Source organism: Pelodiscus sinensis, chromosome 1 (assembly GCF_052426305.1).
Source record: "Pelodiscus sinensis isolate ZL-2025 chromosome 1, ASM5242630v1, whole genome shotgun sequence".
Taxonomy (NCBI): Eukaryota; Metazoa; Chordata; order Testudines; family Trionychidae; genus Pelodiscus; species Pelodiscus sinensis.
Genome location: NC_143052.1, coordinates 65,495,347 through 65,511,732, shown reverse-complemented (window position 1 = coordinate 65,511,732; position 16,386 = coordinate 65,495,347). Strand labels below are relative to the sequence as shown.

The 16,386-nt window shown below is 44.3% G+C and overlaps 1 protein-coding gene across 4 annotated transcripts in view; it reads left to right on the top strand.

The window, feature by feature from the left end:
- The window catches only part of CPM (carboxypeptidase M), a 72,039-nt gene that overhangs the window by 50,655 nt on the left and 4,998 nt on the right, over positions 1 to 16,386 (top strand). For all 4 annotated transcript variants that reach the window (XM_075931535.2, XM_006121581.5, XM_089779790.1 and 1 more), the window contains 4 exons: positions 873 to 1,045; positions 4,255 to 4,439; positions 4,671 to 4,841; positions 10,921 to 11,073. In XM_075931535.2, the coding sequence (XP_075787650.1) occupies positions 873 to 1,045; positions 4,255 to 4,439; positions 4,671 to 4,841; positions 10,921 to 11,073 (682 nt within the window). The remainder of the gene's footprint in view (positions 1 to 872; positions 1,046 to 4,254; positions 4,440 to 4,670; positions 4,842 to 10,920; positions 11,074 to 16,386) is intronic.

The following is a 16,386-nucleotide window of genomic DNA, read 5'->3' as shown; positions in this document are numbered from 1 at the left end:
TTTTCCGCAAAAGCAGTTTTTGTGGAAAAGCGTCCGTGCCAATCTAGATGCGCTTTTCCGCAAAAAAGCCCCGATCGCTATTTTCGTGATCGGGGCTTTTTTGCGGAAAACAAATCTGGGCTGTCTACACTGGCCCTTTTGCGCAAAACTTTTGCGCAAAAGGACTTTTGTCCGAACGGGAGCAGCATAGTATTTCTGCAAAAACACTGACAATCTTACATGAGATCGTCAGTGCTTTTGCGGAAATTCAAGTGGCCAGTGTAGACAGTTGGAAAGTTTTTCTGGAAAAGTGGCTGCTTTTCCGGAAAAACTGGCCAGTCTAGACACAGCCTCTGTGCCTTCCCCACAGGCTGTATGAGCTCAGTGCAGCAATCCACAGGCCCACCAGTAACTGAATGGGAGGGTGTTTGTAGATACCATGCCTCAAGAATATATTGCCTCATGCAACAGTGAGGTTCCCTAGCACAGACAACCTACATCACTGATAGCATGTTAGAATATTAAAATCTAACAATGCATAGTTCTCAGATAGGCATTGTTTGTCTGGGACCTATCTGTATACTTAAACATCATTGTAGGTGGTGCAGTTCAGTTTTCACTACAGAAGAAACCCTTGCCAATCCAAATTTAAAATCATTTGTTAGAAGTGACTACTCCCCAATATTTTCTCTTCTGTTAAATTACATTTAATTTTCTAGAGGCCAAGAACTGTAACAAAATAATGTTGACCCAAGTGCATTTGCTTTAGTCTTAAAATTTTGTTATGGTTATATCATAAAGTATTATCTTTGTCAGATCAAATAAGCACCATTTTGAGCATCTTCATTTAGTCACAGTGTACTTGAAAATAAAAACTGTGTTTCTCAATTCAGACTGTTGGGAGGGAGCTGCTGCTCCATTTGATAGACTTCCTGGTCACCAATGATAAGAGCGATCCGGTTGTTACAAAGCTAATTGATAGTACTCGGATTCATATCATGCCATCAATGAACCCAGATGGATTTGAAGCTACAACGGAGCCTGATTGTTTTTACTCAGAAGGACGGTAAGGATGTGTGGGTTTTATTTGACAGTGAGGGAGGGGGCAGAGGAAACCGTAAGCAGAGAAGTTGTTGTTTTATTAACATTTAGAGATAACTAAGTGGCTGGATCAAACTTGCTGGATAAAATAGCCTCAAAGCTACACTAGGGATATATTTTGAGCCACAATCTTTAGAAAGCACATTAATGGGGCACAGGCAGGCCCACCGATGGGGGTGGGGTGAGAGCAAAGGGTGCAATTACCCCAGGCCTTGTAATTCAAAGGGGTTTGGGGTTTTGGTCACTGCCACTGCCAAAGTAACAGTGGCTGAAGACACGGGACCCTTTAAAACACTGCCAGAGTGCTGCACCATGTACTTTTTGCAGCACTAAGGGCTAGCGCCTCGCACTCTGGGAAGTACTGAGGGATAGCTGCCCCTAACCCCGTCCCTTCTGGGAGTGATGAGACAGGGCCATGTAGGCCCATTTGCTTAGGGGTCTGCAAAGGCTGTCTGCTGAGAGAGAAAGTGTGGATATGCAAATGTGCTTGGAGATCAAAGGCAGGAGGGAGGAGAGATAGAATGTCAGCACTGAACTAGAGACAAATGATTGTCGTTTTTTAAGTGATATATCCTTGGATTATTCTGGATTCAGACTTATAGTATAACTTTTCAGGATCCTAAGATGTCAAAAAGTAAAGACAATCACAAGGACTTCAATTGAAAATCTCAAATGTTCCTAATCAGGAGCAGTTGCCCCCAACCCTTTTTTAAGATGAGGTAGATGAGAGATTCATTTTAAGTTTTCGGGGAGGGGGAGAGACATGAATACAATTTTAACAATGCCTATGCCAAACTGGGTGAAGCCTCCACTCCTGACCAGATCCACCAAGAAATAAAATTTAAGTGTTCACATTGAAACTGGACATTTTATACAGTACAAAAGCACAGGTGATTCCATCCCACACTTCTTGTGCCTCAGTTGGGATTTCTATTTTGAGCCAATTTTAGGCGCAAAGATGGAACAGACAACTATAGAGGGAGCTCTTCATAGTTAGGAAGGTTCTTTGTAATGTTTCCTCTAAAGCAGGGCTGGCTTTACTTTTAGAGCACATCTCCACAGAGAATTTTAGGCAATTCTTTGACAGTTGGTCTAGCACCAGTGTTGCTAGCATAGACGACCAGTGCCCACAGCATTTTTATACCTCTGGGTATGTCTAGACTACATGGCTCCGTCGACAGAGCCATGTAAACAGTTTACCCGGCATAGTCACTGAAACGGGGATTTAAATAATCCCCGCTTCATTAAAATAAACTTGGCTGCCACGCTGTACTGACGATCAGCTGATCCGGGACATAAGGGATCAGTCGGCAGAGGCTTCCCCAGCCGACAGATCCGCATCTAGACTGCCACGCTGTGCCGGATCAGCTGATTGTTGGCCCAGCGCAGTGGCCATGTTTATTTTAACGAAGCAGGGATTATTTAAATCCCCACTTCATTGACTATGCCGGGTAAGCTAGTTTACATGGCTCTGTCAACAGAGCCATGTAGTCTAGACATACCCTCTATGTCCATGTTGATTTTATCCTATTAAAACAAGATAAAAATATATCATCAGAGATGTTCACATTAGCTGCAATGAAACTACACTGACTATTGGAAAGAGAAATGTCAAGTTCCCAATTAAGACAAAGCCCATCTATGCTATTGAAAGTCAGAGTTACAATGTTGTATTAAAACAGTCTTGATAATGTGGATGAGGTTACACAAATGGAGCATTTAAGGGGTATTGCACTAATGGCAGCTGACTCTGCATGTGTCAAGTATTTGATGCCAAAAACCCCACAATCATTGAGCCACTTCTGCATGTTGTATGTTCTAGTGCTATTGCTGGTGACCCTACAGAGACCAAAAGTGTTAGAACATTTTTAACAGCTAGAGAGATAGGACAGAAAAAGATAAGGAAGAGAAATGCCCAGTGGCAGAGAACAAATTCATGAAGTTGGGAAGTTAAATAAGCACAGTGCCCACTCCTTCAACTCATATTCATGCAAGTAGTCATTCTGATTGTACCAGGACTATTGAACTAGTGCAAGCCCTGTTTTGGAGCAAGGTAGAGATTTATTCCTGAAACAAGTTATTATGATTTTTATATAGAGGATGAGATTATTTTTCCATTAGAGAAAGTTTCCAAAAAATTGAGCTAACCCAATGAGATTTTTTTTTAATTAACACCAAAGTTAAATATTAATCAGATGGGTAGACTGTCCTCCTAGTAGAAAAAATAAAGAAAGCAGCATTTAAAATACAGAGGGAAGGAGTGTTTAAACTTACACTGTCAGAAGAAAAAAAATACTTTGGATATATATAAAGTTTTTATTGTCACATGTTTGGGATGACTGCATTACAGTCTGGCAGTCTTGTGTGAGTCATGTTTTCTTTCAAAAGAAGCAGAAAATCCTTTTATGCCATACCCACCCTTATTTGGCTTATGCAACAATGTGGTATTTTACTATGGTATGTGTGACATTTCAAGCATCACTTCCAATGTCTCCACTTATCAGTATTTTAATTACTTTACAGTAATCACCTATTGTGGGCAGAGGCTAGTAGTATCCCCAGTACAGTTTAACGTCACTATTTCATGATTTGTGAAAACATATTGGCTACGTCTACACTGGCATGATTTTCCGGAAATGCTTTTAACGGAAAAGTTTTCCGTTAAAAGCATTTTCGGAAAAGAGCATCTAGATTGGCACGGACGCTTTTCCGCAAAAGCACTTTTTGCAGAAAAGCGTCCGTGCTAATCTAGGCGCGCTTTTGCGCAAAAAAGCTCTGATCGCCATTTTCGTGATCGGGGCTTTTTTGCGCAAAACAGTACTGTGCTGTCTACACTGGCCCTCTTGCGCAAATCATTTGCGAAAGAAGGCTTTTGTCCGAATGGGAGCAGCATAGTATTTCTGCAAGAACACTGACGATCTTACATGAGATCGTCAGTGTTCTTGCGGAAATTCAAGCGGCCAGTGTAGACAGCTGGCAAGTTTTTCTGCAAAAGCAGATGATTTTGCGGAAAAACTTGCCAGTCTAGACACAGCCATTTTGTAATGCTCATACCATCCATGTACTGTTCCAGTAACTCTGTTCTTAGTTGTCACTAACACAGATCCAAAGCATTGTGAATCTATTCAGAGGCACTAGATTAACAAATATAGAACTGTATTCTCTCTTTCAAAGGTTCAACAAGAATGGGAAAGATCTGAATAGGAATTTCCCTGATGTCTTCAGCAGTAACAATGTCACAATCCAGCCAGAGACTCAAGCCGTGATAAATTGGATAAAAGACGAGTCATTTGTGCTTTCCGCTAACTTGCATGGTGGAGCACTGGTTGCCAGTTACACATTTGATAATGGTAACCCAGGTAAGCTAATATTAGGGTTTCCTCTTTGGAAAGCTTTTTCTGGCAGCTTCGGCGTGAGCAAAACAAAATACCTAATATGTTGGGGGAGAAGCACCAGACTTACATCAGTACTAAGAATTTCATTGGATCACACAAACTGATGTGTAGGTTTGGAACTTCATATGCTTTTTTATCTAAGACAGTATAGTGTGTCTTAACATTAACTTGGTCTGTACCATCTTTATTATACAGCTATTGGCTCTTTAGAAGACTATAGCAGATCCCCAGATGATGATGTTTTCATACACCTTGCAAAAATCTACTCTTCCAACCATGCCAGCATGTACAAAGGGAATCAGTGTGAGAATAAACCAGTCTTTCCACATGGCATTACAAATGGGTATGCCTGGTATCAACTGCAAGGTAAAAAATTCAGTGTTTTCCCATTTTCTCTGATCTTCACTGCTTTTATTTTATCTTCCAACATGTACTTGCCAACACACCTCTACATTCATAGATAGCAAAAGCTCTGTGGCTTGTCCACAATGGAGTTTAACTCAAGTGAGCTGATTACTAATTAACTTGAATTTGCCAACATATTTGCAAGTGCTAGTCTGGGCACTTCAGGACACAAGCATTTGTGGAGCATCCAGAGTAGCATGTACAAATATGTTAGCTAACACAAGTTAATGGGCCAGCTTCCACTGCTTGGGTTTTCTGTTCCTCCCTGCCCTCAAGCCCATCTCTTTTACTGCTCCATCAGCCAGCAGTGTCACCTGTCAGTTGCACCTGTATTTCCCTTTTATGGTCCAGCAAGCGTACTTGCTCTCAGGCTTCTGGTTCCCCTTGCTGTCACCTCTCTTGGGTGCTTCTCTTTCCCTTCTGACTGGGTATCTCTGGCTGAACAGTTCTCTGCCTTCACTATCCTATCATCAGTAACCAATTTCTCCCAAAGTAAGTTTCTCTTGTTCTCTCTTCAGAGACTAACAGAAGGATTGGTAACTTTTATAAGTTAACCACCCAGCATTGCCTATGCAGGCCTATTTTATTCTTAAGGTAAAAATACTAAAGAGAAAACATTAAAAACAATCAAATAATCTACATACAAGCTAATAAAGTAACTAGCGTTCACTCAACCCTATCATGAGCTCTGGAAGGAGGAGTCCTTCAGAATCACACCCAAAGGATTTCCTTCTGGTTTCAACTTCATCACAGGTTCAGCTCAGAACAGGCACATTCATGACAAGCTTAATCCACCCTTTATACAGTTCACGGGTCTTTGATCTGGAGTTTCTATCACACAATTGGTTTCTCCACCCAGGGCATAAATTCAAAGGGATGGATTTAAAGTGGGTTATTTTGCATTCCCTTTACTCAGATATTTCCTAGGAAATCCACTTTACATGCATTGTTCCAAACAGTCCTTGGACATTCCTCCTATCACTTGTCCATTGCATGTCTTCTGGCTAACAAAGTTTCATGCGATTCCACAACAGTTCGTAAATATATGCATTTTTAATATAATGCACCCCCTCAAGGTATTATACTTACTGCAATACAGCCGCTCTCCAAGTTACAAACGAGTTACAGACCAACACTTGGTCCGTAACTTGAACTGTTCGTAACTCGGATCCCATATAGTTACATGGCAACCGTGCTGTTCGTAAGTGCGGATCGCAGTTCGTAACTCGGATCCACGTTTATGACCACTTTGGTCGTAAGTGCAGATGGTTGTAAGTGGAGGTGGCCTTAAGTCGGGGAGCGGCTGTAAATTATATCTTAGTTTTATAAGGTTTGTCCAGAACATGACTGTTATATCTCCCCAGAGCTCCTCCTTAGCCAGCTGGTACAGCTATCTATCTATTGGCAAGCTGCCACTGAGGCTTCCCCCTCTCTTACTGCTGTCAGGACAGCTTTCTGCCACTCAAATATAGCAAACCCATTGCCTCCATTTGCACTTGCTCCTTCCTCTCCACCCCCACAATACACAAACAGAGAGAAGAGATTAGTTTTTATGCATTAATATAGATGCACATTGTCACAGCCCCCATGCGTTATGAACATTGGCTTATGTGTATGAAAAGGAATAACTTGATTATGCTTTATCGAAAATAGATCATATGACATGTCATTTTGCTGAATCTGTACTTCCTATTTTTGTGCATGTATCATTCTTGTATATTAAGTTAGAAATATGAAGTGTGACTGTGCTAATAAAGACTGTTACTGATGCTGCAGAAACTTAATGATTCAGTATTCAAACCAACAACCCGTGAACAGTCTTGTTTGTCCTGTGAGCCCAAACTGTGGTTGGTTCCAGAAAAACGTGTTGCCAGGCAGGCCATCTGATGCTGGAATCCATTTTGGATTCTGTACTTTTCCACTTAAGGTGAGAAAAATTTGAATTGAGCACAAAGAATCCTGTCTTGGGCAAAAGGAATGTAAGAGGGGGAAACAAAAAATAGGGGCAGTTGCCCGGAGACGTTTCTTACCACCTACGATGCCTGCTGGAAACATCTAAGACTGAACAGGAGGAAGAATTGTGCCCAGGCTAGGAGGGTACTTAGCTTGTGAAAGCGATGTTGAGAACAAGTGTTTAGGGAAGGTGCGGGCAGTCATTTTTGATGGGGGAGGTACTCCAAGAATTTGGAAAGTGGTCAAGGGTCGCATTCTTCTATGATATTAATTGAAGAGGTACAGCATCTGGGATGGCGGTTGGGTGAAGAAAGGGAGCTTGCGGTAAGGGACTGGGGTGCAGGAGGTGGTGTGAAGTTGGGGGGGGAGTTTGGTTGATGGAGGAGGTTGTGACGTGGGGCAGGACACTAGGATGCAGGTGTTTGGGCTGTGACCTAAGGCAAGAGGGGCTTGTGACCTGGAGCAGGGGGCTAGGGTGTAGGAGGAAGTCCAGGGGTTTGGGTTGTGACCTGGGGCAGGAGACTGGGGTGCAGGATTTGGGAGAGGGTATGGGTACAGGAGGGGAAACAGTGTGTTGGGGTATCAGGGGCAGGCTCTGGCCAAGAGACTTACTTGCTCAACTCCTGGCTAGTAGCCTTCTCAGGCAGACACCTTGCACATATTTAGTAAGCTATTTCTAGATATTCAACAAGCCTTATTCCAAGTTTGGCAGAGCCTACATTCCTCCGAGAATTCTCCGTATTACAAATGCCAAATTCAGATTTTTAAAACCTACAGCAGGATGGATAAAATAATCATAATAAAATATATAATGGAATTGTATTAAATACTTTTAAAAAAATACACAAAATTACAGGCAGTCCCCGGGTTACTTACAAGATAGGGACTGTAGGTTTGTTCTTAAGTTGAATCTGTATGTAAGTTGGAACTGGCGTCCAGATTCAGCCGCTGCTGAAACTGATCAGTTTCAACAGCGGCTGAATCTGGACGCCAGTTCTGACTTACATACAGATTCAACTTAAGAACCCCAGGCATCCCCAAGTCAGCTGCTGCTGAAACTGATCAGCGGCTGATTCCAGGAAGCCCGGGGCAGGGGCTTCCTGTAGTCGCCACTGGTCAGTTTCAGCAGTGGCTGATTTGGGGACGCCTGGGGCAGAGCAGCTGGGGTGCTGCTGGGTTGGTCCAGTAGCGCCGCCGCTCCTCGGCGCTACTGGACCAACCCAGCAGCACCCCAGCTGCTCTGCCCCAGGCGTCCCCAAGTCAGCCGCTGCTGAAACTGACCAGTAGTGGCTGAATCAGGACGCCTGGGGCAGAACAGCTGGGGTGCTGCCGGGTTGGTCCAGTAGCGCCCAGAGCGGCGCTACGGGACCAACCGGCAGCGCCCCAGCTGCTGTACCACAGGCGTCCGGAGCAAAGCCGCGGAGCACGGGGGCAGCGGGACAGCCCAGACGCGCCGTGGCTGTCCTGCTGCCCTCGGGCTCTGTGGCTTTGCTCTGCTTTGCTCCCCGTCCCCCTGGTCTGCAGACCAGGGGGACGGGGAGCAAAGCGACGGAACACGCGGGCAGCGGACAGCCCAGATGCGTCTGGGCTGTCCGCTGCCCGCGTGTTCCGCCGCTTTGCTTCCTCTCCCTGGTCTGTCGGAGACCAGGGAGAGGGAGGGCCCCGTTCGTAACTGTGGATCCGACGTAAGTCGGAGCCGCGTAACTCGGGGACTGCCTGTACATTTGAAATTGACAAGCTGGTGACTTGGATTCGATCATAATTCTGCATTCAGAACATAGAAGCCAGTGGAAAGACTTGTGCAAGAGAACAGCTGCAAAACAATGAGCCCTTCATGTGCTCAGTGGTTTCTGAGCTTTTAATTGATTCTTTGAAAACGAGAACGTCATCAGAAATAAGGAAGGCAGAGTAATTCTGTTCTTATTTCCCAGAACCTAAATGAAGTGAAACCACTAAATGGAAGCCCCAACCTTTTCCACATCTGACAAAAATTATATATTTTTGTCAGTCTTCATTGAAAAAAGTAACAGACTTACTATAACCTATTCAAATAATTTAAATAATAAACATATTCAAACAGTACATGTATGCTGTCAACGTTTTAAAGAAAGCCAAAACACTGAACTGGTGGAAGGTTTTGGCTAAGCCCCTGGAACCAGAAGTTTTACTACTAGTACATATTTTGACAGCAATAATTCCTTTAACAGAGGTAGAGAACATTTTCTTTGCTACAGTTTATTCAAGTAGTTCAGTTTATGAGCTGAATTCAAAGTTAAGAAACCAATCAGGAGTTGAAAATTTAGAAGCTTGTTTTCATTTTTCAAATCTATGAATAAAAATTCATTGCAAGAGAGTGAGTTCTGCTACTTCTAATATCTTGAAGAACATAGTGACTAAAAATGGTCTGGTAGCACTTTATAGACTAACAAAACATGTAGCTGGTATTATGAGCTTTCATGGGCACAGTTCCTAAACTCAAAACTCCAGTCATCTGAAGAAGTGGCTACAATCAGCTGCATTCACTAATTATAGATAATACTTCCTTTGTTTAATAAAGGCATTTTAAAATGCAGCACACACTTTAATAAAAAACATGTCTCCCTTTGTGTTCAGCACAAATAAAGGTACATTTAATTTAACTATAAAATCAGTTAAATGCTGTTTGAGAGTTTCTAATTTAATTCCTATTTCCATCCAAATAATTTGACAAAATAAAATATTAAACTCTAGTAAATAAGAAATATAATTTGCCATTTTCTAACATCATTTGTAAAAACTAAAAAGAATAATAAATGTATTTTAAGCTAAATCATTGCTTAGATAAATGTGTGTAAAATATAGTGTATCTTCCCTGTTTAAATCAATTCACTTTGGTCCTGAAAACTCCCACAGCCAAAGAATGTTCTTCTTATAAAGAAAGCACATTTCATATATACAAAAATCTGTGAGGATTTTGAGGTACAACTGAGCAAAAGGCCATCCCTAGGGAGGTGCAGGGTGTGTTGCTACCCCTTGCAGTAACTGAGGCGTGGGGCCACTGGCAAACTCCCTCCCCCCCACCTCTTCCCCTGCTCCACACGCTTCTCCGAAGCCCCCTCCCTGAGCAATGTGGAGTACAGGCAGTCCCCGGGTTACATGGATCCGACTTACATCGGATCCCTACTTACAAACGGGGTGAAGCAACCCTGCACTAGCTGCTTCCCCCCAGCAGACCAGGGAGATGCGAAGCTAGCGACCCCCGCAGCAGACCAAGGAGACGCAGAGCAGCTTTTCTCAGCAGACACCTCAGCTTGAGAATAAAGGACTGAGGGAAGTGAGGTGTGGGAGAATAAAACTGAGCTCTGGAGAAATGTTTGGCTAGAGTTTCCCCTACAATATGTACCAGTTCCAAATTACATACAAATTCAACTTAAGAACAAACCTACAGTCCCTATCTTGTACGTAACCCGGGGACTGCCTGTACAACAGGCTGGGAGAGAGTTGAGGCACAGCGGAGCTGGCTGACTGGTCACTCTGGCTCCTGCTACCATGGTCAGTAAGTAGGGGGGACAACCCCTACTGCCTCCTTGTTCCAGGCTTCCCCCGGTCCCCCCCAGTAATCTCCCAAGCCACCATGGGCCCCATCCATAGGAAGGTTGAGGCAGCCATTGTTGGGCCCCCTAAAAAGGGGGCCTGGGTCAGCTGCCCTGAACCATCGTATGAATGAGGCATCTGACTGAACATGATAAAGTTATTGCCAAGGTCTAATTTTTTCTCCCCTGTAGAGGTATGAGTATTTGAAGAGAGGTTTGGTATCCAAGAGTCCCCCTTCCTCATCAATTATTATACCATACTTGGGGTTCTTTTCAAAATAATTAAGTAGTTTTCCTTCAGAGGATGATAAAGCTAACCAAATGTGGGATAAAAAAGCAATTGCGCTTCCCAATTTATAATAATTTGTCTGACTGAATTGTCCTTGCATTATAATCTAAGGAAATTCTCCAAGAAAGCTAGAGTTTAGGAAAAGTTTCAAGTCTCCTAGTCCATTTCTGGCTCTTACTCTGGCGCTCACTGTAATAATCATACAGTTTCTTTTTTTTTTTTTAAGGTGGGATGCAGGACTACAACTACATCTGGGGACAATGTTTTGAAATTACATTGGAGCTGTCATGTTGTAAATATCCACCAGCAAGTCAACTTCACGCCTTCTGGAATGACAACAAAGCTGCTTTAATTGAATACATTAAACAAGTTCATCTCGGTGGGTAGAGTTCTGTACTTTGAATTTATTCTGATCAGCTTCCAGTAGAGCTAAATTGCTGTAATGACAGAGACATATTACAGGTTCTCCAGCAGCAGGATTGAGGCAAGAGAACTACTTCTGCAAGGGTATGTCTACACTACCCCACTAGGTTACTCCTCGTGAAATGAGGTGTACCGGTAGTTCGGAATAGGCACCCTAGTCCGAACTACCTAGTTCGAGCCCCGTGTAGCCGCGCTGCACGGGGTTCGAAGCAGCGGGGATTTAAAAATGGCGGCTCCCCGCTTATGCTAATGAAGCCCGGGAAATTCAAATCCCGGGCTTCATTAGCAAGTGCGGTATGCATACATTACCCCGCTAATTCGAACTAGCGGGGTAGTGTAGACATACCCCAAGAGAGTTTGCCTTTCAGTGTGAAATCAGGGTTTTCTTGAGTTTTGTTGATTAAGAGCAGCAGTGAAAGTAACTTAAAATTTCTTACTATTACAACCTGGGTACCTGCCAGCTCTTTAAATAGTTCCCTGCTGGCATTTGCTAAAGCTCAGCTAGCTCTTGCCGGAGCTGCACACTTGGGTACACCCACTTACTTTAAACCTCTGATTAAGAGAGAGAGCTGTGTGTACCCACCTTATTTTAGAAACAATGGCTGCTAAGGGAGGATAGTGAGATAGAGAATGCTGCCAAGAAGCTACTGGGATACCTGGAATTATAGCATCGTGAATTCATTTATTCATAGATGGCTCTGAACTATATAGGTGAACCACATATAACCTGACTTTGGGGTTTGGGAGAAGAGAGGAAATCTTCAGACTAAGTGTATGTGAACAGATTCATTTATCTAGCTATATTCAAGTTGGATAGGTAAGGCCACACTGAAGACACGCAGCAGTCAAAGCACGTACATCCAGCTTTCACTTTTATTAGGGGCAGTGAGCAGCATTGATTAAAAAAAAAAAAAAGCTATGGAAAGACAGCCTTGCTAAGAGACATTAATAAAAAAGCATTTTTAAATGAAGACTGACAGAATACTTTTGTGTCAGATGGGGAAAAGATTGGGGCTTACTTTTTTGTGGGTTCACTATCGTTTAAGTTTTGGAACTATTAAGACTAAAATTCATCTGCCTTCCTTATTCCTGATGGCCTTCTAGATTTCAAAGAATCAACTGAAATCTCATAAGCCATTGATGACACAAAAGGGCCCATTTTTGCAGCAGTTCTCTGCACATGGCTTCTTTTTCGAGCGGTGTCCCTGTGGGTGCTCCACTCTTGGTGTTGGGTTGTTCTGGTGCTGCAGCTTGGAGCTTTGCTGAGCAGTTGTCAGCCGGACCGCATATGCGTGGCATGCTCTGCAAGCTGTTGGCGCTCTTTGAAGTCTTGTGCGGTCTGGTTCCTGCCTCAGTTCCTTCTTCACCACCCACGGTTGCAGACGGAGCAAGCTTCTTCTCCTCACAAAACCCTGTCAGGAGTTATATAAAGTTAATAGTTCTTAGTTAGTTTCACTGTTAGTTTTGATAGCCTTATAGTTCTTAGTGTTATTGTTAAAAAAAAATTAAAATTATCGTTGGCTAGTTAGTTATAGGTAGCAAACAGTCATGCCGGACTCCCCCGGTTTTAAAAAATGTGGGTCACTTGCAGAGATGTAATGCTGGCTTTGGACGGCCATTTGGACTGCATTAAGTGCTTGGGAGAGGCGCATGTCCCACAGAAGTGTGTGCACTGTGCAAAACTTACTGTGAGGGCTAGAAGAGACAGAGAAATGAGGCTGAAGATGATACTCTTCAATAAAGCTCTGCAGCTTCCAGAGCTCACAAAGCAAGCGTCAACCCCACGCTTTCCCAGACCTGAAAAACAACGGGCCACCTCGCCTATGCGAGCCCCAGACCGAAAGAGACCATCACCAGCCCGGTCCCTGTCTCCACTCAGAGTGAGCATAAGAGACAAACCCGGCACCTCAGGTACACTTGGGCACAGGCAAAAATCGGCCTCAGAGCCAAAACCGCGGCAAAAACCGTCCTCGGTGCCGCCAACTGTTATAATGGTCCGTCGCTCGGCATCGCCGGCAACCACACCGAGCATCAAACAGGGCTCGGTACCGACCACTATGACACCACCTGAGTCGGCACCGTTAGAATCAGCACCATTGACGTCTGCACTGTCAGACTTCGTGTTGAGCACAGCTGCGAGAGCATGTACGGCACCAACTGTGCCGGCACCGACTATCTCAGGCCCGGAACCAGCACTGTTGGCATGGAGGGGCTCGGTGCCGCAATCATCAACTACATCACCAGCGCAGTCTCCGACTCCATATAGCCCTCGGATCCCACCCACACCAAGCGGAATGGCCAAAAGGCAGAATCATCCCGAACAACTGAGCCTAGAGCCCTTTTCCCCAACACCATCCTCACCATATTCACCCTACTTAACAAGAGAAGATAGGGACAGAGCATATAGACACATGAGGTATTACAGGTCCAGATACTCCATCGCCATACAGGGCATATGACTACTCTCCCCCTCCCTCATCAAGGGCATCTCCATGATCTACATACTCATATGGTCACAGAGTATACTACAGTTATCCTTCCTTACATAGAAGGTATAGCCCGACTTACCATAGACACTACTCTCGCCATGATGATGATCACCAACATCACGTGGACCACAGACACTCCTACTGCACCAACTACTCAAACGCTAAAGCAGCCTCAGCTTCACCACAACAAGCCCAGAAGCAACACCAGGTCCGACACTACCCAGTGCTCCTTCTACATCTCATTACTCAGCACCAGAAGAAGGACAACTCTTGGACGCAGAACAACCTCAGGGTGCTTCCCTAACAGACATGTCCTCCTCATTGCCTGATGTGGCCGTCCTACTTGGAGATCAGTCACCACCTGATGATGTCAGGCAATTTCAGGACCTTTTTAAGAGAGTAGCCCAATCCCAAAGTATCTAGCTGTCCAAGGTGCCAGAAAAACAGCATAAGCGTCTCAAAAATCTGCCACCCTCCCAGAGAGGTAGAATTGCAATACCAATAGACGAAGTTATTATGGAGTCTGCGGATGATATATGGCAGACTCCAGCCTTGGTGGATAAGAGAGCGGATAAAAGATATTTCTTTCCTCAAAAAGGCGCTGATTTTCTTTTTATGCACCCGCAGCCCAACTCACTAGTTATGGATGCGGTACAACAAAGATCTAAACTCCCACAACACAGACTCAATAATAACAACAACAAGCACATGGATCTATTCAGAAGGAAACTATACTCCTCCGCTACACTCCTCTTGAGAATAGCTAACTATTCGGCATTACTATCCAACAATAACTTCGATAATTACTCAAAATTATTTGCATTAATGGAACACCTTCCAGAGGAGAAACATCTGATACTAAAGTCCATTGTTCAAGAAGGCTATGCATCCTCCAGAACAGCCTTGCAAATAGCTTTAGACGTAGTCGACACAGTGGCCAGAGCAACGGCCACATCCGTAGTCATGCGACGGGCATCTTGGCTACAGTCAGCAGCCGTGCCCCATGCATTACAATTGAAGGTGGAAGATCTTCCCTTTGACAAATTGAAGCTATTCGCTGAAAAGATGGATGATGTACTCCACTCAAGTAAAGACTCAAGGACCACTCTACGTATGTTGGGGATGTCCACACCACCATGCCGCCACAAAAGCTACACCCCATATCAAAAGCAACGAGAATTCAGATACCAACGTATAACGAGTGGGGATTTGATCAGTCCAAACTGAGACAGCGTTCACAAAGAAAGCAACCACAGAACAACTGCAACATCAACAGTCAAGCCAACAAGCAGCAGGTTTGACCCCTTAGTCAAGGGCCTGCAAAACCTACCACTCTCCCCTCAGCCATCACACCCTGGTCCGATTTTCCATCACCGTTTACGACCCTTTCGACATTGATGGAATACCATCATGACAGTTCGCTAGGTTTTAGAAATAACAACATCAGGGTACATCCTACCATTCACCAAATTACCTCCAACCTCTCTACCCTCCTCGTCCCTCTTCAAGGACCCTTCCCATGAGATACTGCTCCGACAGGAGGTACAACGGCTACTAGAACTTGGAGCAATAGAGGCTGTTCCCGTCAAATTTCGGGGCAGAGGATTCTATTCACATTACTTCCTCATCCCAAAAAGAACTGGAGGATGGAGACCGATTCTAGATCTCCAAAGATTGAACCGCTACCTGCGGAAACAAAAATCCAAAATGGTTACCCTGGCAACGATAATCCCGGCACTGGACAGGGGAGACTGGTTCACGGCTCTTGACTTTCAAGACATGTATTTTCACGTGACCATTCATCCGGCACACAGATGCTTTCTCCGATTTACATTAGGACAAGACCATTACCAATACAAGGTCCTCCCATTTGGCCTTTCCATAGCTCCCAGGGTATTTTCAAAGACTCTGGCAGTGATGGCAGCATACCTTAGCAGACAGCAAGTAGTCATATTCCCCTACCTGGATGACTGCTTAGTCAAGGGCACGTCAGAAGCGGAAACACGATGCATGATTTACATAACACGACAAGTATTCGAATGTCTAGGCCTCTTACTCAAATGTCCAAAAATTTACCCTGCTACCAACACAGGATTTTGAATTCATAGGTGCCCGTTAGATGTAACAGCAATAGCTTACTTGCCACTACAGCGATTCAATACCATTCAAGAATCGGTAACCACTATTACCGTCAGCCCCACAGTTACAGTACTTACATGCCTTCAACTCATGGGGCACATGGCGGCCACAACATATGTAGTCAGACACGCATGCCTGCACTTTCGATGCATCCAACATTGGATAGCCACAGTTTACTTTCATTGAAAACAAGAAGTGCACAAACGGGTTCCTCCTCTATCACGGGTATGACGATCCCTCACATGGTGGACCAAACCGTCCAATCTTTTGGAAGGCATGCCTTTCCATTGCGTCCAATCATTGATACACATAACCACCGATGCTTCCCTCATAGGGTGGGGAGCAGTTATGGTAGCAATGTCAATACAGGGAAGATAGCCAAGAGCTTACATTCCATATCAACCTATTAGAGCTCAGAGTGGTACACAACGCGTGCAAACAATTTGCCGCGCATATTCAAGACAAGGTAATGGGATTGGGGTAGGTCTGGATTAAGGCATGGGCTAGCCGGGCAGCTGCCTGGGGCGCCAACCTATTAAGCTAGATGGGTTTATGAAGGGGATGGTTTGATGGGATAACATGATTTTGGCAACTAATTGACCTTTCACTATCAGTGGTAAATAGGCCAATGGTGGGATGAT